The 19026-nt window shown below is 50.3% G+C and overlaps 1 protein-coding gene across 1 annotated transcript; it reads right to left on the bottom strand.

Moving 5' to 3' along the window:
- Window positions 1-28: 28 nt before the first annotated feature.
- CAV3 (caveolin 3) lies at window positions 29-12536 on the bottom strand. Its single transcript, XM_055414373.2, has 2 exons — window positions 12302-12536; window positions 29-755 (listed from the first exon to the last, which is right to left on the bottom strand). The coding sequence occupies exons 1-2, from the start codon at window positions 12413-12415 to the stop codon at window positions 414-416; spliced, it is 456 nt and encodes a 151-aa protein (XP_055270348.1). The 5' UTR covers window positions 12416-12536; the 3' UTR covers window positions 29-413.
- Window positions 12537-19026: the final 6490 nt, after the last annotated feature.

Raw genomic sequence — 19026 nt, 5'->3', positions numbered from 1 at the left:
TGGACAGATGAAAAACAGCGTTCTCCAGATGCAACCGAAACCCTTTATTGGAGCCACCCTCCTAATGCCAGCAGTCACTGGTGGTTTCCTGGGGCAGGGGCAGGGGCAGGGTGTCCCGGGTGGGAACTGTGGGCTGGTTTATGCTGTTACAGTACAAGTGAATGCAAAGATTTGCAGTAGCTGCCTCTTAGCAAATGATCTTCCCTGGCGCCCAGTCACGGGGGCATCGTGGCACAGCAGCGGGCAGAGGGAAGGCCCCCGTGCTTCCGTGGTGGACTGTCTTTTCTTTCTGGCCTCCCTACTCTGTGTGCTCCCATCTTGGGGCCAGCAGTGGTCCCCAAGGAGAAAGAGCCCACCAGCAGCCCCACGAGCAGTAGGCTCCCCTGCCCTGCCGCCCCGTCAGCCACCCGGCCTCACACTTCCTTCCGCAGCATCACCTTGATGTTGCTGCAGACCTGGCCCAGGGCGGCGAAGAGTGGGTTGCAGAAGGTGCGGATGCAGAGCGAGTAGATGTGGCTGATGCACTGGATCTCAATCAGGTAGCTCTTGATGCAGGGTACCACCGCCCAGATGTGGCAAAAGGAGATGCAGGCGAACAGGAAGCCCCAAAGCAGGGCCAGCGGGACGCCCAGCAGTGTGGACAGCAGGCGGTAGCACCAATACTTGGAGACTGTGAAGGTGGTGTAGCTCACCTTCCACACGCCGTCGAAGCTGTAGGTGCCCACGGGCTCCGCGATCACGTCTTCAAAATCCACCTGCAGGGGCAGGAGGCGGAATCCTCAACTCACAGCATCACCTGTTTCTTAAGGGTCAGAACCCCCCGAGTGGTCTGTTAAAGCTGGTGCCTGGGCCATGCCCACCGGACTTCAGACCCCTGTGAGTCCAGCTGGGGCCTGAGACTCTGCATTTCTGACCAGCTCCCAGCTGATGGCTGGTATTGCCGTAGGGTTGTGAGGCGTAAGAGCTGGTCCAGTCCTCTCTTTTCTGGGGGGAGAAGAGGCTCTGAGGAGTTGACTGATTTAAACTGTAAGTTACAGGCTGGCCAGGAGACTCTGAAATTCTATTATTTTATGATCCTAGGGAATTGAAATGGCAGTAATCCTGAAAAGATTTACTGGGTGCCTGCTGATAGGATGGCAAACAGGTGAAGGTTCCTGCCCTCCTGGACTTTACAGCCACAGAGAGAACAAGGCCAGCTCTCTGATAAGGGGACAGGGGCCATGTGCACCCACAGGGTGATGTTTAATTCAGCCTGGGGGTAAAGCTTCCTGGAGGAGGCGATATCTAGCTAAGCTGATTCCTGGTGGTAGCCAGGTGGTGGGCGGAGGTGTGGTCTGGAAAAGTGTTTGGGGCACCAACTGCTGGGACCTAGTGGGATAGATAGTGTGCTCTCTTGGGGAGTTACGGGCCTTCTGGAAGGCCGAGCACAGGCCCACGATGGCCAGAGGGAGGCTGGAGGGGCCAGATGAGGCAGGTGTTGTACAGAGAGCAGCCTCTGAGTGAGGGCTTTTGAACAGGGAGTGGATTGGCTGGATTGTAGCTTTTTTTCATTTGAGGTATAATTGACACATTATGTTAGTTTTAGGTGTTCAACATAGTGATTTGATTTTTATATTTCAGGAAATGATCACCACACTAAGTACAGTTAACAACTTTTTATACGTGTGATCAGAACTTTTATGACTTACTCTCAGCAGCTTTTACATAGGCAATACAACATTATTCATGTAGCCACCATGCTGTACTATACATCCTCAGGACTCATTCTTATAACTGGAAGCTGGTACCTTTTGACCTCCTTCACCCATTTCACCTCCTCCCTCCCTGCCTCTGGAAACCACCAGTCTGCTCTCTGCATCTCTGCTCTGAGTTTTGAGTAGCTCATCCTGGCTGACATGACTGGGGTGGTTGTTGAGGTGGGAGTGAGGATGCCTGGCAGAGAGGCCAGCTGGGAGGCGTTGCTGGATCCAGCCTTGTCCGGGGTGATGGAGGAGGCTGGAGGAGGTGCACTGGTCTGAGCTGTTTCAGGGTCTGGCCGGTGGTGAGGTGAGGACTGTGTTGTCCTGGCTGGTGGAGGCCTCTGGTATCTGAGAGCGGCACCTGGGGAGTGCAGCATTGTTTTGGCTGCCCTGGACTTTCCTCTCATGCTGCCTACTTGGTCATTTCTTTTTCTTTTTAAAAATCTTTTTGGCTGTACCGCATGGCATTTGGGCTCTTACTTCCCTGACCAGGAATCAAACCTGTGCCCCCCGCATTGGAGGTGTGGAGTCTTAGCCACTGGCTCACCAGGGAAGTCTTCTCCCTGTCCCTCCCTTGCAGCTGGAAAGAAGGTGGACACTCAAGAAAACCCTGCTCACACATCCCTCTGAAATGGTGACTGAGACCCCATTTGGTAAGTGGGAAAAAATAAAGCTTGCTTTCAGCCAAGTCACTTCACTAACCTTTTGTGGGTCCTACTATGCCTTAGGCATCATCATGCTGGTTTCTCATGTGTGATGTCATTTAGTAGCACTGAGCGTTAGCTGTCTTGTCTATAAAAGAGAGGCAGTGTGTTCCTGGGCTGCTTTAACAGCAGTTGGTTGAATAAATGCACAAATGAATCAGACTAACTAGAGGGTGGGGAGTCGGGCCAGTGAGCTCAACCCTCATGCAGACCCTTTTCCCACTTTTGAGGGGGAAGGAGATCCTCTCCATGAATAAAGTTATTATTAAAATTACTTTTCCTTATAATAAAGCCACCTTGCAGAAAATTAAGGGAGTAGGAAAAACAAAACACGTGCGTCTCCAGTTTGCATTTCTCTACTAGTAATACTAAAATTATTATTACTTTGATGCTTTTCTTTCCAGTGTAAATGTTCTGAGGGGTTAGGAGTGGACATGACCATATTGTATGTCCATTGTTGAGTCCCATTTTTCTCACGTGGCTGGATTCTGAGCTCCTGGGCCAGGCCTCAGATCCCTGGGTCCCCCTGGAGACAGCCGAGGATACAGCCCGACACTTGGAGTGATTTGTTGATGGGGAGCAAAATTCACAGGATGAGATTTCAGGCTGCAGGCGATGTGCACAAGTTGACTTGGGGAGTCAGAGGGCCTTTTAGGATCCACTTGTGAATCTCAGCCTCCAGCCTTCTCTTCTTGGGGCTTAGTGGAGGTCACTTAACCTCTCATGAAGCCAACCCTCTGGATGGAAGGCAAGGACTGGAAGGAAAACTATGAATATGGTCCTCATCTCCTCCAAAAGAGAGCACTGATTCCTGGAGGGCTTCTAGGAGGTGGTAGCTGGTGGGAGATTTGGAGTTAGAGATGCAGGAGTCTCCAGTCTCTAGATCTAGTGCTGGATCTTTGGAAAAGAAGGTCCAAGTTGGTTGGGGAATGTCCCATGGGTTTGGAGAGTGAATGGTATCTTTCCACATCCGGTTTATATGGGCAGAAATCCAGAGTTGCTGTTTCTTAGGGGAGTCGAGATCCAAGAAGCTGAGGAGTATAGGCCCAAGGGGACCATTCCAGCTTTGCCCTGGGTACGCACACTAAAATTGTGGAATTTCAGCCAAATCCCCAAGGCCTGGGTCCTGCCAGCTGAGGGATTCTGACCTCTGCAGCCAGCCCCGTCCCTATCGTGGTCATGCCCGCCTGTGCCTGATGCCTCCTAGCGCCGGGGCCGGGCTCTGGATCCTGCTGCAGTCCCAGGAATGTGGCAGCAGAGGGGGGCCTTTGGGTGGAGGCGTGCTCCCTGCCTCCCACCTCTGTTCTCTTCGGTGCCTGGGGCCTCTCCTTCCCCTCCTGTGGCTCTTCCTTGGGATTGTGTACTCCAACTCACAGATGACCCCACCCTGCCTCCTCCCCTTCAAGCTGAGCAACAGGTGCATCTAGGCATCCTGATTCTACTCTGAGCTCTTCACACAGCCCCAGCCAGGGTCAGACCCTGAGGCAGATACTGGTTGTCAGGGATGGAGACTGTTCCCTCTGAGATCTGGTCCTAGTTGGCCAGAGAGACCTGCCCCAGGGCAGGGCCCCCGGCCCCTTCTTTGCAGCCACCCACCCTGCTCCAAGCAGTCAGCAGTTCCCCTGCCCCTCTGTAGCCCAGCCTGCTTTGTTTGTGTATTTCAGCATATTCCACCATTCAAGAATGTTTGATTATCTTTGTCTGGCCTCTGAGGGTGGAAGGGGCCCTGACCAACTCATACTGTTGAGGGCTGCATCCAGTTGCGTCTCTTACTGGCTCTGTGACCTTCAACAAGTGTCTCAGCTTTCCTGTGCCTCGTTTTCCTCAATTGATCTCATTAGGTTTATCAGAGCATTGAATAAGTTAAGAGATGTAAATACTCAGCATATTGCCTGGTACTGGATCCTCATCACTAACTAACTGTTAGCTGCTAGTGGATGTTAGAGTGTTTTCTTCAACAGGAGCTAGGGTCCCAAATGTGGATTTGCACAGTTACCGATCTGAGGAGTGACTTTGGCAGTAACTCAACCTGTTTGAGCTTCATTTTCTGATCTGTAAAATGGGTTTGCTATTTGTTACAACCTTGTTATGAAGAATAGACATAATTTCTTTTCTATCCATCTGTCTCCTACCATTTGTTCATCTACCCATTCATCTATCTTGTCTATTCTCCCATTCATCCTGCCATCCATGGATCCATCAGGCCAACCATATGCATCCACCCATTCATATCCATCTACCTGTCATCTATCTGTCATCTCGTCTGTCTGTCCATCCTCATCCACCCATTCATACCTATCCATCCATTCAGCCAAGCAAAAACTTACTCAATACCTACTTTGTGCTAGGCACAAAATGGGTCTGACCCTGGCTGGCTGGGGCTCAGAGTAGAATCAGAATGCCTAGATGCACCTGTCGCTCAGCTTGAAGGGGAGGAGGCAGGGCAAGGTCATCTGTGAGTTGGGGTACACAATCCTAAAGAAGAGTCACAGGACTTGTGCTAGGCACATCCTCTTGGGCAATGCTTAGTACAGTACATGGCGCGTGGTAGGTACCCAGTGACATAATCATTTGTTCAGCTGCTCTAAAGTTCCTGTGAACTTTTGTCTCAGAAAATCTCTTGGTAGCCCAGATCATAAGTGCAATGATTCTCCAGCCTGCCTGATCATAAATGAGTTATGTGTCCATGTCCGTAAGATGGATTGATTCCTCTTTTCCCTCCTTCTCTGCTTAGGGTAATAATCCTACCACCAGGAACCTCTCTGTGGTGTCTTTTAATGATCATCCTTGGTTGTTTTTTTTTTTTTAAGAAGGCAGAAGCTGTTGTTGCTGAAATTTGAATTCTTTTTAGTAATCGCCTTCTGGCACTGTGCCCAGAGCAACCTCTCTGTTGTCTGTGAACCTGAAATCATGCTCCTAGAGAGACAGGCCATCCTGGGAGGAGGCAGCCGTTCCCTTAACCAGGGCTGAGACCGCTGTGATCACCATCCTACTTTGGGGAGATATTTATAAAGCCCAGCACAGGCAGCCCTAGGCAGACGAGCCAGTGTATCAGAAGCACACGGTGACTTCATTTCTTAATTCGTTTCCGGAAGTGGAGGGGAGATGGCTTTTTCTGGGAGGGTGGAGTGGGGGCTAAGTCCGTGGGCAGAGCCGGAGGGCTGGGTGTGCAGCTGGAGGAGGGGCTGGTATGGGGAGAAAGTGGCGGCTCATTTAGCTGGTGTCCCCTTCTCTGGCGTATTTATTTTTGGAACAGCAAGAGAGCTAGTTGATTCATTGGAATTGGCCAGCAGGGCTCCTGCCATCTCCAGGAGGGCAGGGAAGGTGCAGGGGAGCTGGGCTGGGCACTGCCCAAGGATGTGAGGGAGGCCAGCAGCCATCCCCCAAGCACCCCCCACCCCCGCAATCAAAAGTGCCTCCCCTCATTCCTGTGTGACTCAGTCTGCGCATTCAGGGCCCTGCAGGATTCAGACAGGCTCTCCGTGGGTGGGGGAAACGGCTCGAGGCAGGGGATGGCCATCTGGGTCGGGTCTCTACTTGGCCACTGAGTTACTGTGTGATTTGGGGTCTGGGGCCTTCCCTCTCTGGGCCCCCTTTTTTTGTTTGATTTTTTGCTTGTGGGTTTTGGGCCAACATCCTTAGTGACACGGAATTAGTGTTGAAGTCAAGATCTGAAGGAGTGCCTTAGCTTCGTGGGGTCTTGAGGGTGGTCCACAATCAGTGTGCTCCTCCCAACAAGGTAAGTACACAAGTTGAGAGCAGGGGTTTTAGAAATAGTTATTTCAGCTAGTAAGTTTATGTCTGTTGATTCTAATAATAATGAAAATTGGATTTTACATCGTCAATACCTATTTTTCACTGCATCTCTCTAGTAGTTAATTTTGACTGACTTTTGAAAACTATTGGTATAATAGTTGGAATACCATATTGGAATAATAATAATAAAACCAGCCCCTCACCCAGATAGCCTGAGCAGCACTGACCTCTAAAGCAGGAAGCTAAGATGCGGTGATAGCTACAGAATAGCTGGAAAATGGCAAAGCTTTGCTTCCTGTGTTATAATTGATAACAGCAGTAGAATTCTATACCATCTGGGACGACCATAGTAGGGCTAAAATTTGGCCCTTGTAGGTGTCAGTTTGGGCCATTTGTCTTATATCCAATATTCCACCCGGCCCATAAGGGACAAGCAGGGGTTGAACCCACATCAAACCTTGGGCCTCAATTTCTCCTGCCATCTCCCTGACTAGGGTCATCACAGGACCTGGTTTCTTAGCCAGAGGTGAAGCAAGGATGAAGCACGGGCCGGTTCTGGGAGTGGGAGGAGGGGGCCAAGTACTAGTGGGAGCTTGGGGTCCAGATCACCCTACGGGGGTGCCTGGGGCACCTGGCCTGAAGCTAAGGACACAGACGAAGGAGCTGTGAAGAGACTCAGATAACCGAGGGCATCAGGGAGGAGAGAAGGGTCCCGTCAGAGGAGCCCCCAGGAGATCTTAGTAAGCCCTGCCCTTGCCCGTCTCTTCCTGTCCTCTCCCTGGCCCCTTAGTTTCGGCCTTTGTGAAGGCTGGTGTGGTGGACTGGAGAGCAGCAGGAATTGCCTTGGGTTGACTTCTGGGCTCGGCTGTGCACCAGCTTCTCGAGGGACGTTAGCTAGTCTCCAAAGATGACCCCCGGTTGGTGATGCCTGTCAGGGCTTCTGTCTGAGCGCAGTCTCAGCCTGGGCTCACCGTGTGACTTGCTTCACCACCAGGATGTGGCAGAGGAGATTCTGCCACTGAGACCTGCAGAGCTGCCCAGTCAAGTCCAGTCAACCCACAGAACTGAGAGAGCCTTGAAGGGCTGTTGCTTTAAGCCATCGTGTTTCAGGATGGTTTGTCACGCAACTGATACTGTGCATCTTTAAGGAAAACTGGTGATGACTCTGAACTCTAGGTGTATCTTCTGTTAGACAAAGTCGACTTGCTAGCTCTTGAAAGTACAAAACATTGACTAGTGGCAGGGCCTGGAAATCTGCATTTTAACAAGTGCCCCCAAGAAAGTGGACCACATTTAAAAAAAGTCTAGTTCATAACACAGGAGTCCCCATAACACGAAGTTACAAATACCTCAGTGTGAGTTAGTCCAGTGTAGCCCTTCTTAGAGGTACTTGCCAGGGGGCAAGATGAAAAGTTTTCAAATGAAGGAGTTGCCAGTGTGGAATGCCTGGCAGATTATGACCTTTCCTAATTCAGCATCGTCCTGCCCCTTCTGCCTTCTCTCCCATAAATTCAGGCATTTCTAATCCTGCTGTTCTGCAGACAGTGTAGCAAAGAGGTTTCACCTGTGTGCCAGCTCGGCCAAGCCTGTGGTCCATGGCTTCCTGGAAACATGCTGTGATCCATCAGTGATGCCTGCCATGAATATAGGCTGGAGAGGGGCAGTGCCCGGTCCTCACCTTTGCTGATGCTGCCCAACATCCTGCTCCATGCTGTGACCTTTGCTTATTTCATTCCCTCTTCTTGGGAAGCCTGATGCTCCCTTTCCACATTTTACATTTTCCTCGTTATTTATGCAGCTTGGATACCTCCTCCCCATGAAGCTGGCTCTTGACTTTCCAAGTGCCTTCCTCTCTTAACCTCCCGTGAGCCTTCAACTGACGCTGATTTATGGCGTTCACCACCTCCTCCTATACATTCTCATTAACGTGGCCTCATCTTCTCTGTTGGGTTGGATTCTTCTCAAGAGGAAGCACCAGGTCAGTCACATCTTCATGCAATAGGGTGTCCAGGCGGGTCCACACTGAAAGCAGATTTTGGAGAACTGGGGGGAAGAGGGAGTTGTTGGGTTCTCTAGGTATTTATTAGCTTGAGCTCAGCGGCAGAAGGTGGTGTTTGTGGGTTTTACTGAAGGAGGAAGGTGTGTGTGGCAGATATGGGTTAGAGGTAGGTGGGAACTGGTATGATGGGCTGGGATCAGGTCAGTTTGAAGGGTTTTCAGAGAACGGCTGAAAACAGAAACCAAATGACCCACCTGACACAGGGGTCAGACGTCCTGCTCCAGGGCCCGGCTGCCTAAGTGTGAGCTGTCAATGAGACAGTCCTGAGACCCCTCTCAGATAGCAGGCAGACTGTGGGGCTGGGGCTGGGTCCTGCAGAAATGCATGGGGGAGGGGCTGGAGGCTTTGCAGTTTGGGTCTGAAGGGAACGGAGTCCTAGCTGGCCAGCTGGAGCACTGGGGACCACTGGTCCTCATTTCCTGCCCCAGAGCCTGGCGCAAGGCTCACAGACTGTGGGTCTGACTTGCTCATCACCATCTCCTCAGCGACAGCCCAGTGCCTGGCACAGAGCAAGCAGTGATTGGTGGCATTGATGTTCTGTGAATGGTGGTGGTGGTGGGGGTAAAGGCAATGGGGCGGCCTCCCCTCTGCCCAGGCCCACCCCAGAGCACGGAGACTACAGTCAAGTCTGTTGGGCTGTGCAGGGCTCTCCTTCTGCCCTGGCACTCATTTTCCATCCTGGGTTCAAGGGCAACACCAGGCCTTGCTCAGTGAAGTTCAGTGAAGTTTTGACTCTGGAAATCCAAAGGGAGCAGCTCCTCCTCCTGAGGGTCAAATCCACGGACGCAGTGAGTGCATCTCCCGTTCTCCACTGCTGGCTTTACTGTGTGAAAACTCAGCAGCACCGGTAAGGGAATGGGTCTCCCCTCTTTCCACTCGGGGCTTCCCTGGTGGCTCAGACAGTAAGGAATTTGCCTGTAATGCAGGAGACCCAGGTTCAGTCCCTGGGTCTGGAAGTTACCCTGGAGAAGGAAATGGCAACCCACTGCAGTATTCTTGCCTGGAGAATTCCATGGGCAGAGGAGCCTGTTGGGCTATATAGTCCACAGGGTGGCAAAGAACCGGACTTGACTGAGCAACTTTCACTTTTTTCCACTCGGCCTCTGTCTACACTAGGGACTGAGGCCCAGAGAGGGAAAGGGATTTGCCCAGAGTCACATAGCAAGTTAGTGTCAGGATGGGACCAGGCGTGGGTCTCTGTAGCCCATTTTATTCCAGCGTCTTACTGTGCCCGCCTTGTCCACGGGTAGCTCCAGCCTTCATCTTGGCCTCGCCTTGTTTCTCTTTCTCTCGAAGTCTGTCCTTTGCCCGGTTGACGGAAGATGTCCAGGTGACCCGAAGGCCAGTCTGTCCAGGTAGACCCCTCTCTGCTCACCACATTCTCCCCTTTCTTCCTTTCCTTTATCGTTTCACAGCCCATCGCACCAACCTGAAGGCTCCTTGAATCTTTCTGTGGTGTTTAAGCTGATTCTGGTTTATAATCCCTGTTCTAATTTTAAAAACATTTTCATCTCTTACTCATTAAAAAGGAAAGAAAAAGTCAAAATAATTCCCCAGACCAGCTTATCCTCAGTATACTTCCCTTGTGGCTCAGCTGGTAAAGAATACACCCGCAATGCGGGAGACCTGGATTCAATCCCTGGGTTGGGAAGATAACCTGGAGAAGGGAAAGGCTACCCACTCCAGTATTCTGGCCTGGAGAATTCCATGAACTGTATAGTCCTTGGGGTCACAAAGAGTCAGACACGACTGAGTGACTTTCATTTCACGCCCAACAGGAATGTTTGTGGGCCTTTTGCTTCACCTTGGAGGGCTAGTTTTCTGTGGCTCAGTGCCCCCAGTGAGGATGGCTTCTAGTCCCCAAGAGGTAACATAAGCAGCTGCACCAGTGCGGCCACTCCCAAGCCTGCCTTGAATTGTAGTCTGGGCCTGGAGCTGGCTCACTCCTGGCTCGCTGGGACCCTTGAGCCTCTCTCCACTTGTCACCTGCTTCAGGAATCCTTCAGAAACCACCTTCTCCCTTGGGATCCTCTTCTCCATCCCAGCAGCTGGCAAGGGACCACCAGAGCAGAACCCAGGCATCAGTGCTGGCCCTGGCTTAGTTCTTTTGCCCTACAAGCTCCTCCAGGCTCCTATCAGCTCACATTTGCACACCCTTGCTTTGTGCCAGGGACTCTGTTAGGCACTTTCAAATCCCTTATCTCATGTAATCCTCATGGTCTATTTCTATTGCACAGTGCTGCTCCGAGATCCATTTACCCTGTAGGGATGGGGGTGGGTAAATTATGAACATTTTACAGAGGGTCTGGTGTCATTGTTTTTAGGTAGAAGAGTCTGGATTTGAAACCAGATCTGTTAGTGTCAAGTCTGGGACCATTCCCTCTAGATCACACTGCCCAAACCGGGACAAATACTACTTAACATTTTTATAGTGCTTTTCAGTTTGGAAAACTCATTCCCTAATTTTGCTGAACTTTCCAAGCTGTGTCGTGATTTTATTATCTCCACCACAAATGATACTTATAGATACAATAATAACATATATAAATTGTTACAGAGAAATGTCCTGAGTGAAGTGGGGTCACAGAGGAAGGAGCTCCTGATTTCCTGGGGCAGTCGGGGAAGGCTTCCTGGAGGAGGTGATGTTTAAATCAGGTCTCAGTGGCTGAGTGGAGCCTACACCACATGGAGAAGAGGAAGCAAGCACTCCTGGCAAAGACACAGGAGTATGTTCTGGTTCCTGTGACTGGCTCCTGACATGAGGGAAAGAAGAGGAAGGTGGGGGCCAGATTATGCTGGGGTTCAGAAGCCATGGGAAAAAGTTAGACTCAGCCAGCATGGGAGGTATCCTGCTGAAGGTGACAATGCAGGGTGGTGCTTAGAACAAGCCCTTAACCACTCTGTTTAACCCAGTAGCCTTGAGCTATGTACGAACATTTGACCTATGGTGAGTGCAACTGAAGAATTCTACATCATGTTTAATTTTACTTAAAATGTAAAAAGCGATAGTCAATCCTGTGACTGGGAAACTTGTAAGAATGTTTGGAACAGTTTGGGCTTGTGAATCAATTTTCAACTCTACATTTTATGAAATCTAGATACATAGAGTTCAGTGAAAAATATTGTGAAAATTAACTTCATCTGTTTGTTTTTCCTTTTTAAACTCATGACTGCTAGAAAATTTAAAGTGACATAGAGTAATTTTACGATGGGTTATATTATATTTCTACTGGACGGGACTGGTCTGTGTTTCTGATGTATTCAGAGGACCCTAGAGGCCCCTTCACGTGCCCTTTTAAAGGCCTTTCCAGTGACTCTGATGCTCGTGGTTGGGCACCCTGCTCCCAGGAATTCTGCTGTAGTAAGATGCCTGTGGCTATCGGGTGGTTGGACTGAGGTGTGGGCCTGGAGGCAGCCAGGCTGCTGGTGGCATGTGGGCAAGGAAAGAGGCCTGACTCAGGCACAGCCATGGGGGAGACTCCCTGAAGGCAGGGTAACCCTCATCTGAGATCCCCTTTCAAGGGCCCTGGTGCCCTCTGAGGGCCTCTGCCCTGCCCTGGCCACTGGTCACTGGCATCAGGCTGGGAGCAGGCACGAGTGGGGCAGTGGGTGTTGGGTGGTGCCCTGGGGAGGCTGGGCCCCCTGTGAGGGGCCAGGAGCCCTGCTGGAAGCTGCCTTCTGGGGATTAATCCCAGGCCCACTGTGAAGACCACAGAATGCCCCTGGCACAGAAAGGGCCCGACTTGGCCACCTTGTCTGTCCCCAGCTGAGGGCCAGGAGCAGATGGGAAGAGCGGCAGGGTTGTAAGGAGCTTCCTTTGCAGCTCGCCTCTCCCGCCCCATGGATGGTCCTGTATGTGTGACTGATTCTTTGCTCTTGTTTACACTAAAGTTTCTCTGGGGGTACAAGCTGGTTTTGGAGCAGGTATCTAGAGAAGCCAGGGAGGAACAGGGAAGCCGATGGTGCTGGAGCAGAGCCCACTCCTGTCTAGCACCCAAACCCACACCTTCGGGCAATGGCCCAGGGCAGGCCCACAAGCCTACCTTCACTATGTCCTCGTTAATGTTCTTAGGGTCCCGGTTCACCAGATCGATCTCCTTGAAGTGAATGTCCTTGACGATCTGCGCCTCCAGGTCTATGCGCTCCTCGGCCATCATCGTGGAGCCGGGGGGCCCGCGGGAGGAGATGGGAGCCGTGTGGCCGGCGGGGCTGAAAAGACCCGGGGCACAGACACCAGTGTCCCCAGACTTGTGCCCCTGCTGGCTAAATAGGCCCCACCCAGCGTGCCGGCTGACAGCTGTCCCGCATAACTTCAGCCTGCCGCTGGCTGAAGCCTCCAGTGGCAAGCCTCCAAGCTAAAATTAAGATTGGAGCCCTGCTGGAAGACCCAGCACTCCTTAAAGGGGGCTGCGTGGGAGCTGGGCCTCACAAGTGAGTCAAGGGCCTGGCATCCCCTGATGCCACTGCGGTCGGCGGCTGCTGTGCAGCCCTGGTACTTGTATTTTTGCTCCCAGCTTGGCTTCTTGCTGGCTGTGTGAGCTTGGGCACAACTTGCCTCTCTGGGCACCACATCCCCACTTGTAAAATGCGGCCATAATAGTACCAATCGGGGCTCTGCTTAGCCTTGTGGAGAGATGAGCTTGTGGGGAAAAGGGCTTTAGAATGAAATTGGTCTCTGGTGGGGATTTTCGTTGGACCAGTTGGCACCTGCCCTATGGTTTGGTGGCCCAAAGCAGGGCTGAGGTTTTCCCACCTCTGGGGTTTCCCCTGGATGGGGGTTGATGGACTGCAGCATGGATTGGGGCTGGGGGAGGGTAAGATGGGAAGGAGACCACTCATGGAGTTGTCCATCCTCCTTTGCCTTTTGATACCATGTGGAAGGGACGTGGAGTCCATATTTACCCTGCCCTTTGCCCTGTCCCCAGGGACAGCTTCCAGGATATCCATGGACCCCAAGCACAGCATGAGCATCAGTCAAGCACCTCTTTTAGGTGTCTTGTCAGTTTCCCTGCATCCTTCTTCAGCCCAGCATCACCCAAGGCCCCTGCTGCATGAAGGATGAAGACTCTGAGTCCTCAGGTGGCAGGGTCTGTGCATTCATTTATCACCCACCAACTCATCTTAAAATTTGCCAAGAGCTAGGATAAACAGACCAGTAAGGCTCTGTCCCTGCCTTCTGGGGAGCCCACAGCCTAAGGCAACAGACTGATCGGAAAAATAAGTAATTGTAATAATGTGTGGCAAATACTGCAGATTTGAGTTATTTACGAAGAACTTGTCTTAGAAGCCCATGGGAGGCAATGGCTTACTCTGTGGACATCAGGGAAGACTTCCTGAAGGAAGTGGCTCTAGCCACTTAAGGTGTTTACCACACAGAACATTTCAGGTAGAGAAGTTGTATCAGAGGACTATTGTGAGCCAGAATCCTGAGAATTGTGTAGTGACTTGAGCACATGTTGTCTGAGGGGTGAGGGAGGGATAAATCTTGATTCCGGCCTGGGTGTGAAGAATCTCAAATGTCATCCTGAAGAGTACAAATTTGTCTAGATGTGCTGGGAAGCCAGTGAAGACTTCATAGCAGCAGAAAGTCTTTAACAGATTCACATGTAAGGAAGATTTGGCTGGAGCTGGGTGAGGTTTGAAGCAGGAAGACTAATCTAAAAGCTGGTGGTGATAGACTCTTATCAGTAGCTGTTCAGTCGCTCAGTCGTGTCCGACTCTTTGCGACCCCATGAATCATAGCACACCAGGCCTCCCTGTCCATCACCAACTCCCGCAGTTCACTCAAACTCATGTCCATCGAGTCGATGATGCCATCCAGCCATCTCATTCTCTGTTGTCCCCTTTTCCTCCTGCTCCCAATCCCTCTCAGCAACAGAGTCTTTTACAGTGAGTCAACTCGTTGCATGAGGTGACCAAAGTATTAGAGTTTCAGCCTCAGCATCGGTCCTTCCAATGAACACCCAGGACTGATCTCATTTAGAATAGACTGGTTGGATCTCCTTTCAGTCCAAGGGACTCTCAAGAGTCTTCTCCAACACCATAGTTCAAAAGCATCAATTCATCGGCATTCAGCTTTCTTTATAGTCCAACTCTCACATCCATTCATGACCACGGGAAAAATCATAGCCTTGACTAGACGGACCTTGGTTGGCAAAGTAATGTCTCTGCTTTTTAATATACTATCTAGGTTGGTCATAACTTTCCTTCCAAGGAGTAAGTGTCTTTTAATTTCAAGGCTGCAATCATCATCTGCAGTGATTTTGGAGCCCCCCCCAAAATAAAGTCAGCCACTGTTTCCCCATCTATTTGCCATGAAGTGATGGGACCAGATGCCATGATCTTTGTTTTCTGAATGTTGAGCTTCAAGCCAACCTTTTCACTCTCCTCTTTCACTTTCATCAAGAGGCTTTTGAGTTCCTCTTCACTTTCTGCCATAAGGGTGGTGTCATCTGCATATCTGAGGTTATTGATATTTCTCCCGGCAATCTTGATTCCAGCTTGTGCTTCTTCCAGCCCAGCGTTCCTCATGATGTACTCTGCATAGAAGTTAAATAAGCAAGGTGACAATATACAACCTTGACATACTCCTTTTCCTATTTGGAACCAGTCTGTTGTTCCATGTCCAGTTCTAACTGTTGCTACCTGACCTGCATACAGGTTTCTCAAGAGGCAGGTCAGGTGGTCTGGTATCCCCATCTCTTTCAGAATGTTCCACAGTTTATTGTGATCCACACAGTCAAAGGCTTTGGCATAGTCAATGAAGCAGAAATAGATGTTTTTCTGGAACTCTCTTGCTTTTTCGATGATCCAGAGAATGTTGGCAATTTGATCTCTGGTGCCTCTGCCTTTTCTAAAACCAGCTTGAACATCTGGAAGTTCATGGTTCATGTATTCCTGAAGCCTGGCTTGGAGAATTTTGAGCATTACTTTACTAGCGTGTGAGGTCAAGGTCAGGAGGGGCAACTAGTAACTGTACTTGGATACAAATAGTAACGATAATGCATCCAAGATAGGGGCTTTTTTTCTCTTTTGCTTAATACAAATGGATACTTTAGAACTACCGTGGTGGCTCCATGATGTTATCAGGCACCAGCCTTCCATCTTTCTGTTCTATTCTCAAAGCTACCTCGTAGGCACAAGGATGCTACCCTTCCAGCCATTGTGTCTGAGTCTAGACAAGAAGAATGAGGAAAGGGCACGGTAGGAAAATGCATCTGTCAGCCAAGTCAACTTCATCAGAAAACTTTCCAGGAGGTCCTGCATGAGAACCATTTATTTCTCACTAACCATCTGTCTCGGCAAATGATGCCAGGAAGTGAAGATATTAAGCTGAGTACAGTTTCGGCCTACACAGTATCGCTAGCAAAAATTGTTAGCAACTAGAAAATTCTGTCCCGAAATCTCTTAGGAATTATATATTTTTTAATCTCCCTGCCTGGGACCAGGTCCTAGGGATATATATACCTCCTCCTGCAAATAAATTAGGACAAAGGTTATTGCTGCTTATGTTCATATGGGCTGTGGCAGGAATCTGAGCCTGAGCTTGAGCTTTGTCCACTGCAGGACCAGATATATCTGGTAAAAAGCTGGGGCAACTGTATGGTCAGAAGGGATGGAGGTGCTACCTGAAGGAGACCCATCCTAAAGCAGAAGTGATGATAAAAGATAATAGTAAGGATTATAGAGATTGTATTTTTCAAAGGTGGCCGCATCTATGTTCTTACAATGGTACTGACACTCCTTCCACCAAGATTGACTCACAGATTAGCAGCACTGATTCTCCGTGACTTTGGGGCCAGGCTGTAAGAAGGATACAGCTTCCAGGGTCTCTCCTCCCTGGACTCTTGCCCTTGGAAGTTGGATGCCACACTGTGAGGAAGCCCAAGCTAGCCCATGGGGAGAGATCACAGGCAGAGGAACCAAGGATCCCAGCCATCAGCCAGCATCGACTATTAGACGTGTGAGTGAGGGAGACTTTGGATAACTCTAGTTCCTAGATTTCAAGTCACCCTTAAACCTTCATGCCTTCCAGCTGAAGCCCAGACACAAGCTGTTCTCTCTGTGCGCTGAATATCTAAACCACAGAGTCCATGAGCAGAAGACTTTTCCTGTATCACTAAATTTTGGGGTAGCTTGCCTCACAGTCATAGCAGCTGGAACACTGAGTGATAACAGTAGTGACAGCAGCTGCTGTTTGTGGAGGTTCCCGTGTGCTGGTGCCAGGCCAAGGCGCCCTAGGTGTGTGGAAGTTGGCTCGTGGGTCACAGAAAGGGGTCCCTGCCTTGAGCCAGTGATCAGTGCTAAGGGCCGAGGTAGTGGGGAGCTGAAGCACATTTGGGATTTCAGAGGCAGCAGGGGCTATGGGCTGGGGCGCCCAGGAAACGCTTTCTGCAGGTGGCGGCTCTTCAGCTGGCTCTTTGACAGAGGGTGATTGGGATCAGAGAGGCAGACTGGAAGGAGGCAGATGTCAGGGACAGAGACCTGCCCCTCATTCCATGATGGCAGTCCCGTTTCCAGACACACTGTAGTGGAAAGGGCACTTAGTCGTTTCTCAGCGCCTGCACTAACCGGCTCCTTGCTCTTGGCTCAGCTCCCTGCTTCCTCTGCTGAGTTCTCCCCTGTCACATGTGGATGGTGACACCCACTGTCTTCCTTCCATTGTGACTCTGGGCCTCTCACACCAGCAGAAAAACGGGTGGGGCAGCAGCGGGCACACGTACCCAGGGAGGAGATGTCACTAAGAACGTAGTGAAGGATGAGGCTTTTGAAGCCCTGGGGCAGGGCTCCTGACGTGAGAACACAGGGCAGGAAGGAGAGTGGCTTTCCGAAATCCCGTTTGCACCTGGGGTTTATGGAGGACTCTGTGTTCTTGTTTTAAAGGCATTTTGAGAGAGTATTATTTGGCTTGCTAAGGGAGTGAGAGGAAAAAAAAATTTGCAAATGGGATGTGCAGTGAGACATACTTTTGTGGAGTGTGAACAGGGAAGAAATAGGAGAGGTGGTGGGGGCTGACTCGCCAAGAACGTTGCAGTGCTGTGATCCAAAGACTCAATGGACTGTCAAATTCAGAACTACCATTAACCAACAATATTCGCTCAGCCCCAAGTTTTTGAAGTAGGTAAGGCTAGGATGAGGGGTAGAAGAGGAAACTTTTTGTTTTTCTTGGGAGTTTTAGATCTAGGTGCAGGCTTCTATGTGGTTCACCCTTTGGCTTTTGGACTCTGCATTTAGAAGACAAGTCAGAGCATGCCAGAGCTGGGAGAGATCCAGTTTCTGCATTTTTCAGATGAAGAACCTGAGAGACCAAAATGTCACGGTTAAAGGAGGGGAGAACTTGAGATTTGGAGACAGGAGAAGCATGAGTAATTGGACAGATGCTCATCAGCAGGTCACTCCCCTCCACGCTTCAGTTTACTCCACTATAGCATGAGGATTAGAACGTCATCTCTTTTTAGCAGATTATGGTACCTGATTCCTACCAGAGACCTTGGAGATTTTTGGAATGGATTCCAAAAATGGCACTGTGATCATAGGATGCATTAAAAGAGATATATCACCTAGAACAAGGGAGGTGGCTGATCTACCTAACTCCTCACTGGTCAGACTACACTTGGAGCATTGTTTAGGGCCTTGGAAAACTGGATTGTGTCTAGAGAGGGTGAGTAAGAGAGTAAGATGGGGCAAGAGCTTGAAACATGTCTTAATGAGAAAGAACAGTTTGGGATTGGAGAAGAGGAGTCTCCGTGGGGAAAAACAGAAGAACTTCCCTCAGATCCCTGAAGGCTTAAGGATGAGATTGATTCTGGGTGGTCTCAACAATGGATGAGTAAGTGGCCGATTCTGGCTTCATGAAGCCCAGTGCCTGGATTGTTGTAAGCCCTCTTGCAAATGATAGTTGGTAGACTCCCTGGTAGCTCAGATGGTAAAGAGTCTGCCTGCAGTGCAGGAGACCTGGGTTGGATTCCTAGGTCGGGAAGATCCCCTGGAGAAGGGAATGGCTACCCCCTCCAGTATTCTTGCCTGGAGAACTCCATGGATGGAGGAGCCTGGCGGGCCACAGCCCACTGGGTCGCAGAGTTGGACACGACTGAATGACTAACCCTTTCACTTTCAGTGTTACTCTTAAGGAAGAACTTTGCTGTAAGATCGGGTCTTAGCCTCAAAAGAATCCACTTGGGTTTAATTTTCTTTTTATTTGTTTATTTATTTTTCATTGTGCTGGGTCTGCATTGCTGTGTGCAGTCTTTCTCTAGTTGCAGCAAGCCAGGGCTGCTGTTCTTTGCAGTGTGCAGGCTTCTCATTGTTCTGGCTTCTCTTGCTGCGAAGCACAGGCTCTAGGTGCATGAACTGCAGTAGTTGCTTGTGGGCTCTAGAGCATGGGCTTAGTAACTGTGGTGCACAGGCCTAGTTGCCCCACAGCTTGTGGAATCTTCCCAGACCAGGACTGAAACCCATGTCTCCTGCATTGGCAGGCAGATTCTTAACCAGTGGACCACCAGGGAAGTCCCACTTTAGTTTTCACTTGAGCTTAGGAGGCCAGCTGCACCCCGAGAGCCCTGATCCTTCAGAGAATGCCCCCACCTCACAAACAGTGCTTAAACCCAGGCTAGGGACTTCCCCGGTGGTTCAGTGGTTAAGACTCTGCACTTCCAATACAGAGGACATAGATTGGATTCCTGGTGGGGGAACTAAGATCCCACATGCTGCATGGTGTGGCCAAAACAAACAAGCCGAAAAACTGGGCAAGCTCAGTGTCTCTGTGTGT

The sequence above is a fragment of the Moschus berezovskii genome, chromosome 24 (genome assembly GCF_049115385.1).
Source record: "Moschus berezovskii isolate FMDL1 chromosome 24, NW_MosBer_1.0, whole genome shotgun sequence".
NCBI lineage: Eukaryota > Metazoa > Chordata > Mammalia > Artiodactyla > Moschidae > Moschus > Moschus berezovskii.
The sequence above is the reverse complement of the archived record's forward strand: the minus strand, read 5'-3'. Positions and strand labels throughout refer to the sequence as shown.